At 41.6% G+C, this 22,547-nt stretch overlaps 2 protein-coding genes across 2 annotated transcripts; both read left to right on the plus strand.

Moving 5' to 3' along the window:
* On the plus strand, nt 240-6,990 carry LOC8069096 (protein phosphatase 2C 70). The gene is made up of 13 exons (XM_002459499.2): nt 240-512; nt 1,580-1,769; nt 1,906-2,079; nt 2,183-2,358; nt 2,917-3,075; nt 4,430-4,570; nt 4,639-4,700; nt 4,888-5,023; nt 5,688-5,782; nt 5,978-6,093; nt 6,173-6,302; nt 6,399-6,453; nt 6,544-6,990. The coding sequence occupies exons 1-13, from the start codon at nt 345-347 to the stop codon at nt 6,694-6,696; spliced, it is 1,755 nt and encodes a 584-aa protein (XP_002459544.1). The 5' UTR covers nt 240-344; the 3' UTR covers nt 6,697-6,990.
* LOC8069098 (basic helix-loop-helix protein A) lies at nt 9,202-18,438 on the plus strand. Its single transcript, XM_021454593.1, has 9 exons — nt 9,202-9,352; nt 9,526-9,921; nt 11,588-11,684; nt 12,331-12,345; nt 12,508-12,564; nt 12,750-13,269; nt 16,788-17,272; nt 17,368-17,850; nt 17,943-18,438. Exons 1-9 carry the CDS (start codon nt 9,243-9,245, stop codon nt 18,018-18,020), a joined length of 2,241 nt encoding a protein of 746 aa, XP_021310268.1. The 5' UTR covers nt 9,202-9,242; the 3' UTR covers nt 18,021-18,438.

Genomic DNA, 22,547 nt, shown 5'->3' on the forward strand with positions numbered 1-22,547 from the left:
ACTAAAAATACCAGGTAATTATATGCTACTTGCTTTAAAATATAAAATAATACAAAAATTTAAACCGGTTCCGAAAATAAGAACAATCAATAAAAAGCCAGAAACTTTTTTAACCTAAAAAAACCAGAAACTGAAAAGTAAGAAAACTCGCAAGAAAAGTGTGGGCGCTCAAGATTCATGTGTGCAGCAACCGAAAAAACCCCGAAAATGTGCTTTGGCTCCCAAAAATAGGCTCCCCAAGAAACCCACGGACAACAGATTAGCTAGCGCACGCGTACAGCGAAGAAATGGCGATGGCGATGCAGCCATCTTAGTCCCCCCCTCCCCTCCCCCTCTCCCCCTCCATGGCCGCCCCTCCTCTGGTGTTCGTCTTCGCTGCCATAGCCGCGCTCGCCATCCTCGTCCTCGTCGTCTTCGCCTTCCGGCGATGGTGGCGGCGGCGTGGGCAGCGGCAGCGGCAGCGCCGCCCGCTCCAGACCGCGGAGGCGGCCCCGACCCCGGTCGCTGTCCAGGTCAAGATCCAAGCTTTCTTGTCCCCTTCTTGTTGCCTCGAATCGCCAAGATGCGAAACCTCCATGTTTTTTACGCGAATCGCTGGTCCCGGTGTTTCTTGGAAGAATATACATACACCGGAATCGCCGGTCGATTGGGGATTGGGGGTTCTTGCTGCCGCGCCATTAGCGGAGAACTCTTGGGCCTGTCCTGTGGCGCATTTTGTCTGCTTTATGTGATTTCTTCAAACGTTGGTGATTCTGTTCATATACGGTGTTGAGGTCCATCTCTAGTTGGTCTTGGCCGTTGGCTTGTTTCTTGTAGTCCTGTAGATAAATAGTATTGCATTGATGGTTTGAGGCTGTTTGATTTGTGACACTGTAGTAGTTGAGAAATGCTTAAGGTTGATCAGGCTGTCTTTGCTGCTTGAGTTGCTATCAATCGCTATGAATTGGCCAGCAGAGGGAGAAAAGTATTGTTGTTACATTTTGTTGTTCAGTCATCATGATATCAAATGATTGCTTATTATTTTCTTAGTTGACGAACCATGATGAATAATGAGTATCTAGCTTCCAAGCGGACAAAAAAATAGTTTAGCTGATTTTTACCTCTCAGAGCTGTTACATGCACCAGAACATGCTGGTGCTGTGAGCTAGGAAATGGCACTTAATAAGGAATCTGAAAGAGGTGTTAAATTTGGGCTTTCTTCATTCAAATGCTTTTGCGCAGGAGGTTTGGTTATTGTCAGTAACTCATTTCCTCACACAAGCAGATCAGTCATAAAACTAAAAAGAAAAAGAAAAAAAAATTGTGTCGAAAGTCATGACATAAGCTTTGTCAAAACTAATTCAATGATCCATGTTCTTAGACATAGGCTTGGCACTTTCCTTAATAAATTCTGTGGAGTGGTAGCCACATCAATTGACCTTTGCCTTTCATGGAATGCTTATGATAACTAGTTATAATGTAATGTAGTTGTGCACTGAGGCATTTCCACTACATGATCACATCAAGCTGTTCTTTTCTTTAATTGCAATGTGGATGTACCTGTATTGGTGTCTCAATGGTTTACACTCTCTACTTGCAGGATGAGGATATAGATAGGCCTCTTCTTTCTGGAAATTGGGGCGATCACTCTAGGCAGAGTAATAGTTTTCTCGGAAGTTCTGTAGGAGAACCTTCGAAGATTCAAACAAATAGGAGTAACACTTCGCCTAGAAGTCATGCAATTACTGATACAGGGAGGATTTATCCTGCTGAATGTTGTGCTACACAAGGTATCATAATCATACCCAACCATTTAGTAGCCTTGTTGGAGTATCAGCTATGTTCTTGTCTTTGTTGGATTGCTCCAATTATGGATTTACAACAAAAAGAAAATCCAGTTGCCGATAATCTCTACTTATTTTGTAGGAGAAACTCATGTAATCAATGTTGAAAATGATACTACTGAAGAGTATCAATTAGGAAGCACACTAAAACGTACACCACCACCAAAATGGTCAACACCTGATCAGAAGCACAGAAGAAGGGTTTCTGGAGAGGATAATCATAATGGAAGTGTTTCTCTTAAGGATAATACATATCGTAAGCTATCCTTCAAACTTGACCTGGACATTCTAATAGTCCATTGCTTGCAAAGGTTGGCATTTATATGCCCATTTCATCCAATCTTTTGTTAGAAGTGCAGATAGCAGCCTGAATCTAGAGGTCATAGCTGGTCCATCTCATGGAATAAGCTGTTCTCGGCAGTCAAGTAGACCTTCTATGCTCCCAATAACTCTTGGAAGGGTTCCCCCTAGTGATTTAGTGTTCAAGGACTCTGAAGTATCAGGGAAACATGCTCAGATAAACTGGAATGCAAAGGTAAGTTGTTCACGAACTATTTATGTTTCTTTTTTACTTTCAATTTAATGTGATTTGTTTGCTTCTCTGTACTTTTAGCTTTGAAAACTGAATAAGTGATGTTATCGATCAACCTTAGCAGTACCATTACGTATGTTTGTGATCATCAAAATTTAGTTGTATGTTTCGTCCAAAATTATTACTCAAAAACTCTATATTGCGAGTGTGGATGCTACGGGTACAGGTTTCAAACCTAATAAGTAATAACTTAAAATACCATGGCAGAAACTGTTCCTGCAAGGTTAGTCATGCTTACTTTTGTCAGCACCATCATATCATTAGCTGCTTATTTGTGATTAGAAACATACTGGATAAAGCTTGATAATTGGCTCACTAGAAAACTGTGTAGGGTAGAGCCTCTAAATGTTACCTGGTTGTCTACTGTATTGACCAAATCTGTAGTTTATGTTACAGTCTTTGAGATGCTTTCGCTCATCTAGTTACTTATGTGCTGCAGTACGATTTAAAATTCTTCCTTACCTCCAAAACAGTGATAATTGATATATTGGAATATTGCAGACATTAAAATGGGAACTTGTGGACATGGGCAGCTTGAATGGAACTTTCTTGAACTCCCAGTCGGTTCACCATCCAGATGCTCAGTCTAGGCGTTGGGGTGAACCTGCTGAACTTGCACATGGTGATATTATAACTCTAGGGACTTCATCTAAACTATCTGTAAGTTCATAATATTCTTCTAGCATCTCTAGTTTCGTCCAAATTTGGTAAAATATTTATGGATCTTTTAGTAGTTCAACTATACAGTATACTGAAGTTGCATTGTATGTCTTATAGAAGTCTGAATCCTTTGGAATTGATCAGAGTTGATATGTTTCTAGAATTGGTTGCATATGCTCATACCAAATCCTAAGTCTTGATCCTTATGCTTGATATCTTCACAAGTCTTAATCTGAAACACTTCATCTTTTGTAGGTTTACATGGCCATTATAATCTCATACATTTAGTTCAAACTGAATATAAAAGATTACAGACTCTGTGTCCTACTACTCATTATAAACTACTGAACTCCATTCACCAGATGCAAAACCTACAAGAAGAAGAGCAAAACCTTTTAGTTTCAAGCAACTTGGGATAGGCTAGAGATCAAATCCGACATGACTCACCAAAAAAAAAGGGAAAATAAAGAGAACAAAATAAAAACAGCATCAAAATAGTGATATCATGAGGGATCTAAAGCCTATTCCCTAAAGCACATGAATAGCTGATGAATGTATGGAATATAGTTATTTACATTTTCTTTTCATGCTTCTGGGTGTACTCTTCCACTTTCATTCCACTTGATGTGCCATAAATCTCTTATGGCTACTTTTGGTATATAAGCTTAATCTATGCATATGAGTTCATTTTTGCTAAGACGGGTTTGGTCCTCAAAATCATGATTCTGGTGTTCCCTTCTGTTCCAAGCCCATATGTGGATCTGTAGACCACTTATTGTCATATATTGCCCATTGAATTTCCACACATCTGACCATAAGTATGGGAAAAGTTCGTCTAATATGTTGTTATTGGAGAATCATAATGAATGGTTTATTTCTAGTGTCAAGTGTCAACAATATTGTCTACAAATTGAATAGTTGTTAAAGCTAGTGTTCTAAAAAGCTCTGCAGGAGGCATGGTGCCACTTAAGCTGTCTCGTGGTACTAGGATGGGTGTGGCTGGGTTGTGTAGCCTAGCACCTGTGTGGGGGCTAGGCGACTGTTTTAGAACATTGAATGAATGCTAGCTGCTGGCTTACTGGAGTTGCCAAGTGATGCTTGATCATCATTGTTTGTATGCATTCTTGCTTCATTCAGCTAACTTTGTTGAGGGCTGGTTGAAACACTGCAACCACCACAATGTCCAACGATTACTGTACATCTGGTGCTAATTCATGATTTGAAGTATATACATGTTATTTGCTCTTAAAGTTTCTGGTGCTTAACATTCAGCTTACTTTGAGCATCATTGCAATTTTTCAATAGTTAATCCTTTTTTAAAAAAAAAAAATCAATTGTGTTTCTACTTCTGAAGGTTCAAATTTCACTGCAAAATCAACGAGTTCCTGCTGGTGTTGGTATGGCATCCGATCCAATGGTGGCACGTAGAAGTGGAAGGAAACTTCCAATGGAAGACATAAGCTTTTGCCAGTGTCCTCTGCAGGGTGTTGAACATGTCAGTTATCAGATAGTTCTTCCAAATTCTTTATTCTTTTTTTTTTCTTATGCCTGATTTTGTTGCAGTTTGGGTTCTTCGGTATTTTTGATGGACATGGTGGGGATGGAGCTGCCAAAGCTGTCAGCAAGTTAGTCATTTGTTCTTCTTTGATGCATGACTATGCAATGCATGGCATCAGTTTATCACTTTATCCTAGTATCTGGGGATTTTCTTGTATTAATTAACTCCAAATGAACCAGCATATATATTTTATTTTTAATATTTTGATATTAATCTCACCATGCAAAACTGATGTTTTCCCTTTCAATTTGTAGGATTCTTCCAGAAAATCTGGGATACATTTTGTCTCATCCTGAAACAAAAGAACGAGTGCAATCATGTGCTGATGCTTCTGATGTTCTTAGATATGCTTTTACTTTGACAGAAGACGCAATCGATCATCAGTACGAGGTTCACCCTTTCTCTAGTTGTCATGTGTCAGATGCTACTGTTGAAGTTTTAGTTCAGACTTATCTTCCTATTACCTAAGTGAATTTTTATTTTGTGAAAGGTTTGTTTATATGTTCGCAACTTGCAAGGCTGTGATATGTAGTATTTTAGAGCTGCCCCTCTCGACTTAATATACGTTATGTATTTCCATGTTTGATATATCAGGCTTATCAAGAAATCTTACTGTTGTAGTGGTGTCAACAATTATTTTTGTATTGGGGTCACAATTCATGACACAGTTTGTCTAATTGCTGATCCCATCTCTTGAGCACACATTATTAAGTTGTTTTGGTCCTAATTGAAACGGTTTCTCTGGTTTCCAACCTTTTTACTGAAATGAATTCATCTATAGGACACAGATTTCTAGGTAGTTTTGCTCCCAGATTTGAGATCTTGTTATGTAAGCATGTACCCTACTATCATATAGTGTAAGAATCCTCCCTTGGTCTAATGCCTACCCAGAAATAGCAATGGTTGTAGTCTAATCATATATTGTAGTCTAATCAGAGTAGAAATATGCCTTAGTCATTTGTGTTACATTGCCGAGTAGTAGTTGCATAGTGTTCCCTTGAATTACCTTGATACAAACTGTTGAGGCTTACGGTTTTTATTTGTCCCTTCTCAGGGATGTACAGGCACAGCTCTTCTTATTTGGTTTGATCAGAATAAAGATTGTTTTGCCCAGTGTGCTAATCTTGGTGATTCTGCTTGTGTAATGAGGTAAGAGGTTTGCCTTTTTCCCCCCTTGAAGCCGTGCTGGATTTTTATTAAATATAAGCAAGCCAGCTGATATGTTAGTTTTTCCTGCTAACATCCTGTATGGTGATGAATTGCAAACATTGTTCCTAACATCCATAAAAAGAAATATTGTTAGTAACATGTTTCCGAGCCCGATAACAACCTAAGCTTTTTCAGTGTCAATGGAAGGACAATTGATATGACTGAAGATCATCGAGTAGCTAGTGCAACTGAAAGAGCTAGGATAGCAAGAACTGGGCAGCCCCTGAAAGATGGGGAAGTTCGTCTTAATGGTATGATATTTTGCTCCGTTTCCATTGAATTCTTTTCCCATTTACGGTGTGTAATCAATGTTCGTTGTTGTTTCAACAGGACTAAATCTTGCTAGGATGTTTGGAGATAAGTTTCTTAAGGAGCAAGACTCACGCTTCAGCTCAGAACCGTATGTGAGCCAAGCTGTTCGTATCACCAAAGCATGCACAGCTTTTGCCGTTATTGCTAGGTAACTTGTGTTTTCCTATGCTAGCAAAGGTAATGCTACTGATATATAATGCAACCATCTCCTGACCATTGAGTTTTTTTTTTTGTTTGTACACAGTGATGGGCTTTGGGATGTCATCAGCACTAAAAAGGCGGTACAGCTTGTTGTTGAGGTAAAATATCTGATGACTGTACGTTTTTCCTGTCATTGTTCTCCAGCTGCAGTGGCAAGTTGCTTGCCTTCACATTTCACAATCTTGCAGGGAAAGGAGAGGAACGCTGGTGACAGCACCTCAGCGGCTAAAGTAGCCAACCGTGTATTGAACGAAGCTAGGAATTTGCGAACCAAGGACAACACATCCGTGATATTTGTAGATTTTGACATTCTGAGAACAGATCTTTGTATCGCCAAATGACATGTCAGATTCGAGATCATCTTCCTGGCTTGCTTATAGCTCCCAAGTTTTGCTCCACCCGTTCTGTTTCTTAGTGAGATGTGATGTGTTCGCAGGAACCGCACTGAAATCATCTGTAAATTGGCATAGGAGCAGAGTGCATACCGTGTTGTAATCTGGTGCATGCTTTTAGAGTCTATCTTCGATATATATACATATCCTTTCTACTCGGAGGCAACCATAATAACAAGGAATAAACCCAGCTTGTATGCCACCCAGCTTAGCTAGCAGATAATAATGCTTTGTTGACCTGCATGATATGAAATCACATCACTTTTGCCTTGCTGTAGAATGTGCATCCAAATTGAAGTCCAACTGCAAGATGCAAGCAATAACTGCCTGACGACAGAAATGGAATGTGTTCAGTCCAGTTGCTTGGTTTCAGTTTGTGCACAATGTTGGGGCTCAGAAGGCACCAATTGCCTGCCTGACAGAAATGGAGTGCTGTGGAAATTAAACTGCTGCTGGCAAGGGGATGGGTAGTAGAATCTAGTGGTGCACCCCTGTATCTCAGGATGGAAGGATGTGAGGGTGGAAGCAATTCCTGGTCCTTTTACTCCTTTGTGCAGCCCCAGAATTAGGGTCTTGCTCGTTCCCAGGACCAGCTAGCTGTGGATCTGTGAATTGTGATGGTGCACATCAATCTCCTTTACTCTCAAGGGAAAGGCACTGCAAGTTGTTGAAGAGCTACTGTGGCAGTACGTAGTAATAGTAGGGGATGGGCTTTCCCTGCAAGATCGTTAAGAAAACGATGCCAGACCTTGCAAAAGGTGTCTCAAGGACAACAACCACATATGCATTGGGTACAACAAACATCCGTACTATTGCAAAGAAATATCTAGCATCACTGCCCAGTGGTATTCCAGAAGCCATATAGTTATGAAAAAGCACAGCTCCAATAAATCTCCTTTTTCTAAAAAATTTCTTAATCCCTCAAAATCTCCTCTCTTTCCCTCAAATAGAGGGGATCTGGTAATGATTTTTCTCAATCCCCTCTCTTACCTTCTCTGTCACCTGCATATGGCTCCATGCTGCACTGCACCACGCCTATAGTGTCTTGAGAAAAGAAAGCAATGAGAGAAAGGTGGAAGAAGGATATTCTCACTAACAATGGATTGGGGATGATGGAGGTTCGGGGCAGTTTGGTAGATCTCCTCTTGCTTCAGATTCTTTGTGGAAGCTGATAGTATGTGAGAAGTGATTCTCTAACTGAAATCGATTCTCTAGAATAAACACTATGTATATAGTGATTCTGGGTATGGAATGAATTAGGATAAACTACTTTTTTCAACTCCAAACCTCTTAACTTATTTGAGAGAATCACTTTATAGAATCAACAAAGAATCTCTTTTATTTGTAAAATACCTTTTGGCAAAGCTTCTCCCAAGATCCAAGATCCAGCCAAATTGCCTTGGCTTTTTTCACTTGTTTTACTTGTCGTGCGCGACCTCCCCACGTGCTGCGGTAGTTTCCCGCGAGGACTCCTCCCCGCGCGAACTCTTCTTTCCCCCGCGCCGCCGCCTCCTTTCTTCACGCCGCCTCTTTTCTTTCCCCGTGCGCAACTTGGAGATACGAAGCATAATTTAACTTTGGATATGAGGGATTGACGACTAGAATCGGTGTTTGGCAATCTGGAATCCATCGGATGGGCACCTGGTTCTGAGATGGGGTCCGAGCAGCAGGTTGGAGCAGATCTTACCGGCCTAGAGCAAGCAGCGACGTGGCCGGTGACCTCGAAGGCTTGGTGCGGAATGATGGGGAGAAGACCACGACGGATCTGGAGGCCGTACTTTTTCTATCAGTCAACGGTGTTTTTTCTCACAATAATTTAGTGAACAAAAAGCACATGTCATCTGTATTTCTAAAGTAGTTTTTTTTTTAACAAAAGGAGATCTAGTGAAGTTGCTCGCCAGAGCCGGACCCATCCGCCCTCCCTCTCGTTTTCGCCTTCCCTCCCTCCCTCCCTCGCTCGGCAGTCCGCAATCGTCGCAGACTCTTGAGAATGTTCCCAAAAAAAGAGGGGTCATTTAGAGGGGTCACGGCATTGAATGCCGACTACTACCGACATTTGGGATGCGAGGAGGAAAGTCTCTAATTAAACAAGAGAAACGGACCCAACCAAATACTGTACTAAATCTATAAATCCTGTTACATGTACTCCTCGCTATCTCTGTCGTTGGTCGCTCGTTTTGCTACGTACAGACTATGCTACAACTACAATGGCGCTGCCACTGCCACACTGCACTGCACCCCACCCCACGTGCGCTCGCGATCAGGTGCATGCATGAGTTCGCCCGCGCGCGCGCGCGGAGCCCCGGGCCGTCTGGTGCCCACCCACCAGTCAACGGCCCCTCCTCCTCCTCCTCCTCCTCCTCCCTCCTCCTCCTCCTCCTCAAATTAAGCCGCGCGCGGCCTCAATCGAACCCTCACCAACTCACATCGCAGTCTCGCAGCAGCACACGTACAGCAGCAGCAGGGGTAGCCACATCCATCTATCCTAGCTAGCCATGGCGGCGGCCGGCGGCGAGGCCGTGCAGAAGGCGCTGCAGTCGGTGGCACAGAGCACGGGGTGGACGTACAGCCTCCTCTGGCGCCTCTGCCCGCGCCAAGGGTACGAGTTACGACCGACCTTCTTCTTCTTCTTCTTCTTCTTCGTTCTCTTGCTCGATCGTCGATCCGTGCTGTCTGATGATGACTAGCTAGCCGAGATTTTTAGTTTTGTTTTTTTTTATCGATCTGATCTGATCTGATCTGATCATGCATGCATGGCGCTGCCGCCTGCGCATGCAGCGCGCTGGTGTGGGCGGAGGGCCACTACAACGGCGCCATCAGGACGCGCAAGACGACGGTGCATCAGCCGGGCGGCGGGGAGGCCGGCGCCGGCGAGGAGGAGGAGGAGGAAGAGGGGGAGACGGCGGCAGCGGGGGCGGGGGCTGGCCGGGCGGCGCTGCGCCGGAGCCGGCAGCTCAAGGAGCTCTACGACTCCCTGGCGGGGGAGGCGGGCGCCAACAACGGTGGCGGAGGAGCGGGCGGCGGCGGCGGCGCGCAGCAGCAGCAGCAGCAGCAGGTGGTGGTGGTGGTGCCTCCGCCTCGCCGGCCCACCGCCGCGCTGGCGCCCGAGGACCTCACGGAGACTGAGTGGTTCTACCTCATGTGCGCCTCCTACTGCTTCCCTCCTGCCGTCGGGTAACCTATACTATATATGTATTATTTGCAGTTTGCCATGCTACGTATAGCTCATCTATCTACATAATGAAGCAGCTAGCTAGCAGAGCACAATGCAAGGAACGAACTCAAGGTCGATCTCCACGTGTAAGATGGAAACTGCAGACCGGCTCTGCCCACAGCGTGAACCCAACCCAACACGCTTAATAAATCCCACAACACACTCGGCGCCAATGTATCCGAGATAATAACTTCACCACATTCCAAATTATAAGATATTTTGATTTTGCTACATTTATAACTTTTGCTATATACATAGATATATACACTAAGTCTAGAATTCTATATGTATAATAAGTCAATTGTATCTAATAAAAAACCAAACTTTTTATAATTTAGAATGGAGGGAGTAATAATAACACCAGATGTTGACCTCACACATCCCAAAAGGCCCCGAAGAAAGGATTAGAGGTGTTGAAGGGAGTTGTTGGCCCATGGAATCAAGGAAGCGGGAAATGGCGCCGGGAAGAACTATGTTTTGCCGCATAGAGGATTCTAAGAGGTCACAAACCCCATCCTGCCAGTGGTCAGCCCTTGTGTCTCACACCTTTGAGAAGACAAGATAGCCTTCGGTTCTCTGAAAACATGGACTAGGTGACGATGATGGGTGGATTGGAACAATTACTAAAATATGCCCGTGCGTTATAATAGGGCATAGAGTTTTTGGCGTGGTCATTGGACGATTTGCGTCTCAGAGATTTATTCAATGATCACATGCCATGTATTTGAGTTCTGTGTTGGAATCAAACTCTGCAGTCACTGTACCTCGACATATACCGGTCTAACTCATATGAGTACGAGAGAGAGTGGCTAACAATGGAAATACTTCATATTCTAATTCATTTTGGAATTAGAATCTACACCATGCTTGGACACACCACTCTAACTTGTACAAACACGGGAGAAACTAGATCCGTGGGATTACCATCAGACGGTTGTGAGCGATGTCAGACTAAGAAACATTTCTCTCTCTTTATAATTTATAAGGTAGAAATTAGGTATGTTTAAATATAGTACATGTTGTTTCAGAAGGGAGGACCAAATGTTTCTTTCAAGCACCATAACAAGCCCTCTAAGCATTACTGTCCTAGCGAGATAAATCTTACTAGCAAAACTATTATGGCCATCATAGAAAATTACTAAAACATATGTTTTAGTTCTTTTGAGATGAAAAATGTTTTAATTTACTAAAGGGAAAAAACCACTGACCTATGCTCTTCAAGACTGACATTCTTTATTATCACGCAAAATTTTGATTCACATACTTGCAAAAAAGTGTGCTAGACAATTTCAAGAAAGCATTTCCCTTTTTTTGTACTAAGAGATAATTATCATATTCACATTTTTGAATTATTACATAGATACACGACATTCAAACAGCTGTTACTGTTTAGTTGTATTTCGAACGGTAGTTTTATTCACTCTAATCTCTCCATACTATTAGAACTCGTTTCTTATTTTGTCATTCTTTTCATCATATAGCTGATGCAGCATGCATCAATAAATTATCAAATGGCAAGCACAAACATTTTATATAATAACAAACAGATAATGTTCTTTTTTGTTGTAACAAGAAAACCTTCCATATATAAGTAATATACATGTGTTTAGTGCTTTCACATTTCAGGTTGCCTGGGGAGGCATTTGTAAGGAGAGTTCATGTGTGGCTATACGGGGCAAACAAAGTTGACAGCAAAGTGTTCTCAAGAGCAATTCTCGCTAGGGTACACATACCGTCTCCCTTCTTTTCCACCTTTTTTTTAATGTTTGGTACTCTTGTAGCCGCAAATACTTGGCACTTTCACTAAGATCAAGTCCAATGTTTGAAACTTTGGCTATCATTATTTTTCAAACAAATTTGTGTGGAGCATTAAATGATATGTGTGTAATCTCATTTTAATACCCCGAGTGTTATGGTTCGAACATTGTGGCTCATTTTGTTCTATTCTGTGGAACTGGTCCTATGTCAGCTTATAATGTTGTTCCAAACATAGTATCCTCCAAGTTACCCTTTTACACAACGTGTTATACATTTGTGTGAGGAATTGAACCATAAGAAAATAATGCATCTTGAAAACCCAAAACAACTTATAGATTGGAATAGAGTAAGTATAGTTAAAAACATGGCTTTCCTCTATTCCAAACTAGTCAAAAAAAAGAGAATCATGACAAAAGATAAGCTTATGATTGTAGTTAAAAACATCACTTTCCTTTCAAGATATGAGCATGAAGCTCAAATTGTATATTGATATCCCAAAAGTCTTACTCCCTTCTTTGCCTCATGATAGAGAATTGAAGGTGCTAATTAATTCTCCTTTTGTTACTCTTTTCATGTGGAGCATCACAAACATTTGTGGCAACAAATATCAGAGTGCAGGCATCCAGGTATTAAAATTCGCTTCTGAAGCTACATTTTAGTTTTTATTGTATATAAGCCTAAGCTTATCAATGTTTTGCCATTCAATACTAAAATAAATCACTTGTAGTTTTACAACAACGTTTTAGCAAATACAGTCTCAAGCGTTGACTTCGATCTTAATAGTGCAGACAGTAGCATGCATTCCAGTCAACGATGGTGTCCTGGAAATTGGAACTACAGAGAAGGTCAGTGAGTCAAATTATGCATTTCAGAAATTACAGCCGTACGTTAACTGTTAATATTCTGCAAGCTGATCAATAATAATTACATAAATTCAATTAATAATTTCAATAATTAATAAACCAAGCATCAATTATATGGAGATGTCAGAAAAACAATAGGATCTAACAAATCTATGAATACATTTCAGGTAGAAGAAGACATTGGTTTAATTCAATATGCTAGGAGTATCTTCATGGATCAAATTGGCGCCCACATAATGCCTACCCTCTCAGGCCATTCAACTTCCACCGCCCCAACCACACACATCAATCATCAGCCATTCCAGACAAAAATGGGCTGCATTGGTGACATAAATGTGCAGAAAACTAGTCACAATTCAGGAGACGAGCACCATAACGAAATGGAAGACGATGGCGACGTCAGAATTGACTTATTACAGACCAATACTGGAAATGATTCAAGCCGGCATTCGCCACAGGACACTAATGTAGGCAATGAGCAGGGAACCCTCAATGCAGGGAGCAGTGAGCTGATGCTGACTGGGACGTCAGAAAGGGTAAGAGATGGTTGTTCAAAGCAAGAGGATGAAGAGATACCAGTGCTTATGGTTTGCCAGAACAACGGTAATCTGGTAGCGCAGGATGAATTTGGTCCATGGCATGATTTTGTCGACGAAGACCTAAGCAGTAAATACCTACAATCCTCAGGTAATTCAGACCTGTGTATATATTAATCTTGCAGTAGATAATTTTAAATTTGCCTTTTGAAATTAAAATAAGGTACTATCTTAAATTGAACAGTGCATACAAACCTGTGACTTCCCATTTTATGTACCCTGAGGGATTAACCTTAAAGTGGGTTTTGTTAACATGGCGGTGGGGCCTACATGTCAGGGGTCTCTCTTTGTCTTATTAAAAAAATCATTTTTAGTTTTTTTATATGAAGTCGAATGAATTCAAAGTTTATATCAAATTGTAGAGCTCGATATACAATCTGTAATTTCTTAGCTGACATCATTTTTATTTGGGACCTTTTAGAGGCTTAATTTCAAGTAAACATATTTTGAAATTCAAGTCTATACTAAAGTTATATTTTTTCAATAGGATCTACAACATTGTTTTTGATAACTTTTTATTGGAGATATTTAGAGGCTTCAATATTCATTTTAAGTCCTTGGATTTTCGGTTTTTATAATTTTCAACCAATTTTGGATGTTAACACAGTTCTAGCTTTAAGTATTATAAAAAACTTTATAGTTAAATTTTTTTAATCCAAGACCATTTAGAGGCCAAAATATTTGTTTTAATATCTCAAAATTTAAAATTCAAAGGTTCTGAATTTTTCAAAAACAACCTTGTACATTAACATGGTCTATACCAACTTTATAGATCTCCGTGCGGTCTATAACTTTATATCTGTTTTTTTATTTTAGATTGTCTAGATTCCCAAACTGAATATTCAAATAATTATGGTATGACTAAAAATACCAAAGGCATGTGGGGCCCCACATGCCACATCGCCAAAACCACCATCGAAACTACTCTGAGGGGGTGTTTAGTTCCCCATAGAATCCAAAATGCAAAATGCCAACTACTTTGGAGTGATGAAATGCAAAATGCCAAAATTTTCAGGGTCATATTTAGTTCCATCCAAAATGCAGAATTTATTGTCCCCATGAAGCCTCTTGAGGCTCATTTTGGGTTTTTTTTGCCTCTTGAGGTCAAAATCTAAAATGGAGAATAACTACCTTTATGCCAAAAATTGTGCATGGTGTTTAGTTCCATTTTGCAAAATGATGGACCAAAATCCAAATTTTTTTAGGAAAAAATGGGAACTAAATACCCCCTGAACTATTTTTTAGGAGAGTAATTTGACATGTTTTGAATGTTAAGGAGGCAAGTTATCTAGTATTTGAGCTCTAGGGTGTTTTTTAAATTCAGCAACAAGTTCAAGATGGTAAATGGAACTTTACTCTATTTAAATTGACACGATCGACACCCTATGTTATATGCAAAGAAAAAAATAGCGGGCTATAGCGCCGCTATAGCGGCGCTATAGCTGCGAGACAGGCTTGCCGCTAAGCTATTTGTATTTTTTCCGCTATCACAACTTTCACCACTATTACACGCTATAGAGTCGCTAAGTTGCATTTGTTACAACAAATTTCACCGCTATTATACGCTATAGCGCCGCTATGATAAATATTCTCAGTTTGACTCTCAAAACTCCATCTTAGACTAGATTATTATTTATTCTTTACTACTAATTTAGTATTTTGGATAATGAAGCTTTCATGAACCATGTTGTAATGTCATGTTGGTATTTTGTAATGTTACCTAGATTTATGAAAACATATTTTTATACATCAAATTCATATTTACCATGTCTTTTTCATCAATTCCTCGTGTTTTTCATGTATTTTTTTATAAAAACGCTATCTGTCATAGCGCCGCTATAGCACCGCTATAGCTGCATAGCTCCTGAAAAAAAGTTGCCGCTATTTTCAATAGCCCGCTATTTTAAACTTTGGTTATATGTTGATGTATAGTGGCTTACAACTTATACCTTCAGAATGAAATTAAAGGTGAAGGTCACTATATATGCAATAGAAATAAGTGGATCAAAGGTTGGCAACTAAGAACTAGAACAAAAAGTATTATAGGGATACCTGCAGATGAAGCTTGTGAGGGGTCCTGAGGATGTCAAATGCCAATAATGTTGCATTAGACAAAACAATAACATTGCACTATCTCATGTCATGTCATGTATAATGTCGGATGGTGGTATCTATAGGAAAACACAAAGCAGTACAAATGGAATTGCATGTGTCCCCACACCAACAGCTATATTCTAGGTATTTTGGGAATTTAACCGACATAGGGACATAGGGGCAATGTGGTTATTTTGCGGTCACCTTCTTATGGTCTCAATCATCGCTGCGACATGCTGGGCCTCACTTGATAGTTCATATCTTCCTCTAACGCCTCTGTGTTGGCTTAGCCTCATGGGGGCCTCGGTTCAACCTCTGTCCCACTTGCGTCTCATTCGGCTTGTCCAAGGGTATTTGTGAGCTTGTTTCCACTACCTTCACTACCAAAATGGTGGAGTTCTCCTAGTGTTTTTAGTTAGTAATAAAACACTACCACTAGTCAAACACTAGGGAATCCTCACTAGGAGGCATTTACTAGGGAAAGTTTATACTAAATTTTAAATGCTAAAACACTAGGAAAACCCCACATTACTAGGAGAAATTGAAAATTCTAGTTGTGCTTCCAAAAAACATCAAGTTCCATGCGAAATAGAATACATCGTGCTTCCTCGGCCAACCATGGCATTTACCTTTGAGGAGCTAGTGTGGGTGGGGAGCTTGCTGGTGTACACCCCTAAATATAGAAATATGATAGTTTATTTACAACTCAAAAAACACTTACGATGTGGTAGTTAACAAACTAAAAGTTAAGAGACATGTTATAAATAAAGTTAAGGAACAAAATGGCACTCCATTTGTTTCAAATTATAGGACACTTTTGCTATGCACTTAGGCCAGTCCCAGTAGAGGTTTTATGTGAGATTCATTGATATTAAATAAACCAACGTGTCATAGTTGAAGAGAGATGATGAATATTTCATAGGATAAAATGAGTATAATAGGGATGAAACTTTTCTATTTCTAATCCACTATGACGGGTCTTAGATACTCCCTCTATATGTGAATAAATCAATTTCTAAAGTTGATGAAGTCAAATATTTTCAAGTTTCTGCAAATTTATAAAAAAGGGCACCAAATTTTATGACACTAAATTAGTATCGTTAGATACATCATAAACCATAAATATTTATACCTTTTTCTATAAATTCGATCAAACATAAAAAACTAGGACAAAATAGTTCTACAAATTGATTTATTCATAAATAAAGGGAGTATATATAGCTAGAGACAAAAGGTATCTGAGAAATAGGGAAATAATGAGTTGTGTAGAGGATTAACACCATCCAACTGGTGACCTTAATGTGAAACATATGAAAAAACCCTAAAAAGGGTGAACAGATATCACATTGGAGATATTGATAATCCATCATGATATTAATCTTGTAATCCAAAAAATAAACAACTTCTTGAATATTGTGTGTGGTCAATAGGATGACTAAAGTAGTTCCATCATATCCATTCAAAATAAACACTTAAATTTGTCACCCACTGTATCCATTTTGTTCTTCGTTCCAGCGGCAGAAGATCAAGCAGTACTAGCGGAGAACGCACACTACGTCGAAACGGTCCTGGCAATCTTACGGTTCAATGCGTCCCGGCAAACCCAAGCAGCCTCATCAAACACCAAAGCCTACCTGGCACTCTCCAAGAACTCGTCATTTTCAAGATGGACCACCAGCTGGAACCACAAGGCAAGCAACAATGATCTTCAGAGCATGTTGATCCCTGATGATGAAGGCGCCCCACAGAGACTGCTCAAGAGCATCCTGCTCGGTGCCCCTAGCAGCAGCAGTCACCCGAGTTACAAAGGAGCTGACGCCGCCGTCCATTCGTCACCGGAGCCGAGAGACGACGGCGAAGGCACCAGCCGGTCTCGGAGAGCGCCGCCGGTCCAGCCAGCTGAGCTGAGTGCCAGCCATGTTCTCAAGGAGCGGCGGCGGAGGGAGAAGCTCAATGAGAGGTTCGTCATGCTTCGGTCCTTGGTGCCCTTCGTCACAAAGGTACGGTGCGAATCAGAATTCAGAAGCAATGCAAGTTCGTTTACAGTCGTGTTTGCAAGAAACTCTTGTTTTTCCCCTCGATCTCCTGTTCGCAGATGGACAGGGCGTCGATCCTGGGCGACACGATCGAGTACGTGAAGCAGCTACGGAGACGCATCCAGGAGCTCGAGTCGTCACGAGGTCGGCTGGTGGACAGCAACCCGAGGACGACGGCGATGGCGCCGCCGCCGCCGCCGCCGGCAGCCTCAACGGAGACGACGAGGAGAGGTCATCACACGAGCGGCGGTTACCTCGCGCGCGCAGGTACCGGCACAGGCACAGGCACAGCAGCGGAAGCGAGCGCTAGCGGCAGCTGCTGCAACAGCAGCGTCGGGGAGCACGAGCATCATCTGGCGGGTGACACGGAGGTGCAGGTGTCCATCATCGGGAGCGACGCGCTGCTGGAGCTCCGGTGCCCGCACAGGGAGGGGCTCCTCCTCCGGGTCATGCAGGCGCTGCACCAGGAGCTCCGGCTGGAGGTCACCTCCGTCCAGGCCTCGTCAGCCGGCGACGTGCTACTTGCAGAGCTGCGTGCCAAGGTTAGCGCCATGGAAGTAGTAGCATGGAAATTGCAGTTTGTTCGTGCTTCGATTCTGAATCCTGAGGTGTTCTTGGATTTGTCTTGGTGCAGGTGAAGGAGGTGCATGGCAGGAGGAGCAGCATCACTGAAGTCAAGAGAGCAATTCATCTAATCGTTTCATCAGACTGAATTTGTTAAGGAGAATCCGTTGTGTGTAGCATACTACAGCCTGGGTCCATACATATAGAGACAATATATGGGCCGGCCCAATTCACACACATACATATTACGTATAGCCCAACATTTTGCTAAAAAAAAAATATAACCCAACACTCCCATCAAGATGGATATATGAATAGACGATATCTATCGTTACCACCTTGCAACATGCTATATTACACTATTTTACTGCTAAATGCTTAGTAAAACAATCTGCTATTTGACATTCTACTGAGCATCTATATCTTACTTTTAATGAAAGAGCGATCGATCTCCACATATTATGTTAATTGATAGCCGATTTGTTATAACACAAGAGCTTAAATTGTACTTTTCATAGCATATTTAACTCTGACAGAAGTCTCCTAACCCAAAATATGTTGCTTACTGTAAATGACATCAATTACTCTATACTCTACTTTAGCTGTCAAATGAGATACAATTGATTGCCTTTTTTTGATCCTCCAAGCTTGAAGTTTCCTCCAACAAAAACACAATATCGTGAACTCGTCGATCTTACATAGTCAAAACGGCTTACCAATCAGCATCACAATAACCTTCTTCTACAGTAGCATTTTATTTTCATCATATTTGGTATCCTAAATGAACTCAAATAAGAAAGTTGTCAACTACAAGGTTGTATAACTTTCTAAGATCTACAACTTTAGTTTTGGTTCTTTCTCCATCCGATATCAGAAATTTTGAATTTCAAATTTAAAAAATTCAAATGTAATTTTCCATGCATGGATGATTTTAAACGAAACAATTGTCAACTGCAAGGTTGCATAAGTTTTTGAGATCTATAAGTTTATTTTGGTCGCTTGTCCATTTGAGATCGAAAATTCAAATTTTTCTATGCATCTCCTATTTTTAGAGACAGTTTCGAGAGGCATCTGGAAATTGAGCCGCCTCTACAAATAAGGGTATTTATAGAGGTGGCTAGTATAGAGCCACTTTTGAAAATTGGCTTTTAGAGGCGGCTGGAAATAGAACTACCTCTACAAAGTATTTCAGAAGGAGTCGAATTGAGCCGCCTCTGCACAAAAAAGATGTTGTTGCTAAAAAACAATTTGGTGGTAGTGTTTATGACCTAATAATTGGTTCAATTGTTTTTTTGTGACAAGCTTGCCTTTCGTTCATATGTGAACGGTCTGAGCCTCAGAAAACACCAACTCATCATGCACACAAGGCGGGATTTCATGCCACATCTCTGACTGGTTTGCCTGCGTGACTTGTTTAGCTAGTACATGAGCTATCTTATTACACGATCAATTAGCATAAGTAATTAAGCACGAACTCACTATAGGCAATCCTAAGTTCATCAATCTCAACTAACACTGGATCAAGTAGGGAACGTTATGAAGTAGTAGTGTGTGGTAATTTCCACAAAGCACACAGATATTTGAAGGTCATAATAAGCATATTTAGTTCTTGATTATTAAGGGCCTATTTGATACAAGGGTTAATTGCTAGCTAACTAAAATTAGCTAAAATTTGCTCTAATGCATACAAATAGGAGGGTTAATATATGTAGGCTAATTTTTTATATAAAATCTTCAAGTAGTTAGTTAGCCACTAGCTAGCCAATCACGCACTATTCATCAACGCTATGCATGACATAACATGCTCGTTAGGGAATAATCTCGCATGCTAAGCGCAATCTAGTACTAGGAGACACAATGATGAGTATCAGAGGCTTAGCAAATGGCCCTTGATTGTATAGGTACCAGCCCATCGTTTACATCTTGAAGCATTTATATTCTCTGTCACATATTCTTGAATAATATTTCTAAATAGAGGGCTATATAGCTAGAGGCCAACGCATCTTCCACGTACATATCTACGGAGTACTTATTAAAACTGCAGATTGGAGGTCTGGGCTGTAGGCTGTAGCAACATGGCACGAACACACAACTACACAAGGAAAGGAAACAAAAGCATATGCTGCACCTGCACGCACACGTACGTACGTCCTCTTCCTCTCTGACCTAGCTAGTAGTGTTTTTGTGTGGCGATGCTTCTAGGACTAGTACACTTTAGTTCTGCACTGTGCATATTTTAAACCATCTGCCATTATATGTGTATCTGTGTGTGTGTCTGTTGGCGCCAACTGTAGAACTTAGCTGTTCGTATCCCATTTTCCAGTATATTTTAAATAGAGAAGATAATTATATATATAACAGATCGATCAAGGTCATCAGTGGCTTGTGGGCCGAGGTACGTACACAACACAATGCTGCAACTTTCTCCTGGTGCGCGCGGCTAACCTGCGCCTGTCTTTGCCATGCCTTTTGGTCCCCGGCCCCCACAAAAATTCTTGTGACTTCAGTGATCTGAGCCCCGTCCCACAGAATTGATGTTAGAGAAACTATATTGTTGGGGAATGGGAATTTCAGTTTTTTTTTTGTGTTGTGATAGTACGGTTTATATATATCACCTCGATGTAATTGTCTTCTTTCTATCTATATAAACTTCCTTTGTCTGAAATATATGGACAGTGTTTATCTGCTTTGGCCATCCTCCTGAACTACTTTGGAACTGGCATCTGCAAGCTTTTAGAAAGGAAGGGAATATGCAAAAGGGATAGTATGTGAATAGGAATAGTCATGGGAAACTATGTGTGATGTACATCCAATCCAGCTGATGGGAAATGGCAAGAAATATATATATTGGTTTGATGTCGATGTAACAACACCGTACCACCCTACTAGCTCATTGCTAATTGTTGAGGCTTCGATCACACACCATCAAAGAGCTAGAACACTCGATTAAGGTGGGCCGATTCAGCCTAGCTGACCTTCAAGTCAGTTGTTGCCTAATAGCGTGCTCACACATGAACACTTCACTCCCGTGCCTCGAACAGTGAGTGCGTTACGTAAGACACATTGTTCGAAAAAGTCTCGTCAGGAGCGCGATACGAAAGACATACCAACGAGGTCTCTTGAAACCGAAACCCCACATGCTTTGGAGGGACCCCATCGGGGCATGTGGCGAGTATATGAACTGCCCTAGTCGGCCTGAGCACTCTAGAGCTTTGTCATCATGGAACCAACAACCATCACCAGCGGCAAAAAACTAATGAACAACAATAACATATTGGAGAAGTACAGGAGAAGGTAGATTTGTTTTATTGTGGATTGGATATATGGATCTCTCAATCAGTCGTGATCCTCTCATATAAATCGAGGAGGTGGTTTTATCCCAATATGAAGCACATTTTACATGCAATCTACAAGTTTCCCAGGAGATCGGAGGAGTTTCCATCTAGAAAACCTCGAATTGGTCTTAGGCTACCAAAGTCGACTCAGGATAGTTCCAAAATTAGTCTAGGCTGGTTTCAATAGTGGTTGCAGGCTTCTCTGCACAAATCGACCTTGGCCGATTTTTACTTTCAACGGCCGGGGATGGCCCCAAACAGGTCTAGGCTAGTGATGACAGTCAAACATAGGCGTATGTTAAGTCCCTGAGAGAGAAGCTCCCGATCGACAGATCCCTCGACTAATCTCTCAAGATCGATCAGGGGCTCAAGAGCTATACCCATCGAGTACGCTCACACGCAGCATCTGGACAGAGTTAGGTAGAGCCCAATCACGCCTGTGGCCTCTGCTTAGGACTCAAGGGCTTGTCGGGGCCCCATGCTCCTGAGAGATGGTATCCCAAGCCTGACTTTGGCCCAGCACTAACTCGAGCCAGTCCTTGGGCAGGGAACTAACGTCCTGAGCGATGGCTAACCCACCAGGAAACTAAGACCATGGCAAGTACGGAATCGGTGCCAACCTATTCAACAGGCATGAGGCATTGTCTACCACTTTCTCGATGGGTCATGCAGTCAGCATGGCACATAAGGGCAAGCGACTTCACCAACTTTAGAGGCGTAGGGATCTAGGGCCCACTCGTCAGCCCCCCAAACTACGGCTCCTTCGTGGCCAAGGAGGCCTTGAGAAGGTTCACTCGGTAGAGGCCGTACCGTAGCAGACAACCCCTGCTGATGAATTGTCAGTGACATCAACAACATCCCTGACCTTCCTTGAAATATAAGGGAGCATCAGCTCCCATAGAGGGGAGGGAGAGCAACAAGTTAGACATTCAAAGGGAGAGTTCCTCCCTCGGCAACCTAGCAAGAGAGAGGGTCGGTCCCTTACTCACGGGGAAGAAACCTCACCGCTAAAGAGCCATAGGATATATATAGCACCGAGCAATTCCCTACGAAACACTCACTCTCCTCCGTTGTACCCCGATTTGGGTGCTCCTGAACACGAAAACACCTTACTGCTTGATGTAGGGTCTTGATAGCCCGAACCAGGATAAACCATTGTGTCTTTTTTGTGTTTTTTGAGCACCCGAGTTACCAGAGACCCACACTTCTGACATCCAATGAACAACCACGACGCTTGCCGCGGTTACGAACCCGTAAGAGCAAGTTTTCTCCTATCTTTGCCAAAACTTGGCCCAAATTTGTCCCTTTTCAATAATATATTTGATTTACTGGTTCTATCT

The sequence above is a fragment of the Sorghum bicolor genome, chromosome 2 (genome assembly GCF_000003195.3).
Source record: "Sorghum bicolor cultivar BTx623 chromosome 2, Sorghum_bicolor_NCBIv3, whole genome shotgun sequence".
In the NCBI taxonomy this organism is placed as follows: domain Eukaryota; kingdom Viridiplantae; phylum Streptophyta; class Magnoliopsida; order Poales; family Poaceae; genus Sorghum; species Sorghum bicolor.

Bases quoted from the DNA above. Each gene is read 5' to 3' on its own strand.
- LOC8069096 (XM_002459499.2), top strand. From the start codon at position 345: ATGGCCGCCCCTCCTCTGGTGTTCGTCTTCGCTGCCATAGCCGCGCTC. The intron at 2,080-2,182 runs GTAAGCTATCCT...TTAGAAGTGCAG, and splicing joins TCTTAAGGATAATACATATC to ATAGCAGCCTGAATCTAGAG. The intron at 6,454-6,543 runs GTAAAATATCTG...ACAATCTTGCAG, and splicing joins CGGTACAGCTTGTTGTTGAG to GGAAAGGAGAGGAACGCTGG.
- LOC8069098 (XM_021454593.1), top strand. From the start codon at position 9,243: ATGGCGGCGGCCGGCGGCGAGGCCGTGCAGAAGGCGCTGCAGTCGGTG. The intron at 9,353-9,525 runs GTTACGACCGAC...CTGCGCATGCAG, and splicing joins TGCCCGCGCCAAGGGTACGA to CGCGCTGGTGTGGGCGGAGG. The intron at 13,270-16,787 runs GTAATTCAGACC...TCTTCGTTCCAG, and splicing joins TAAATACCTACAATCCTCAG to CGGCAGAAGATCAAGCAGTA.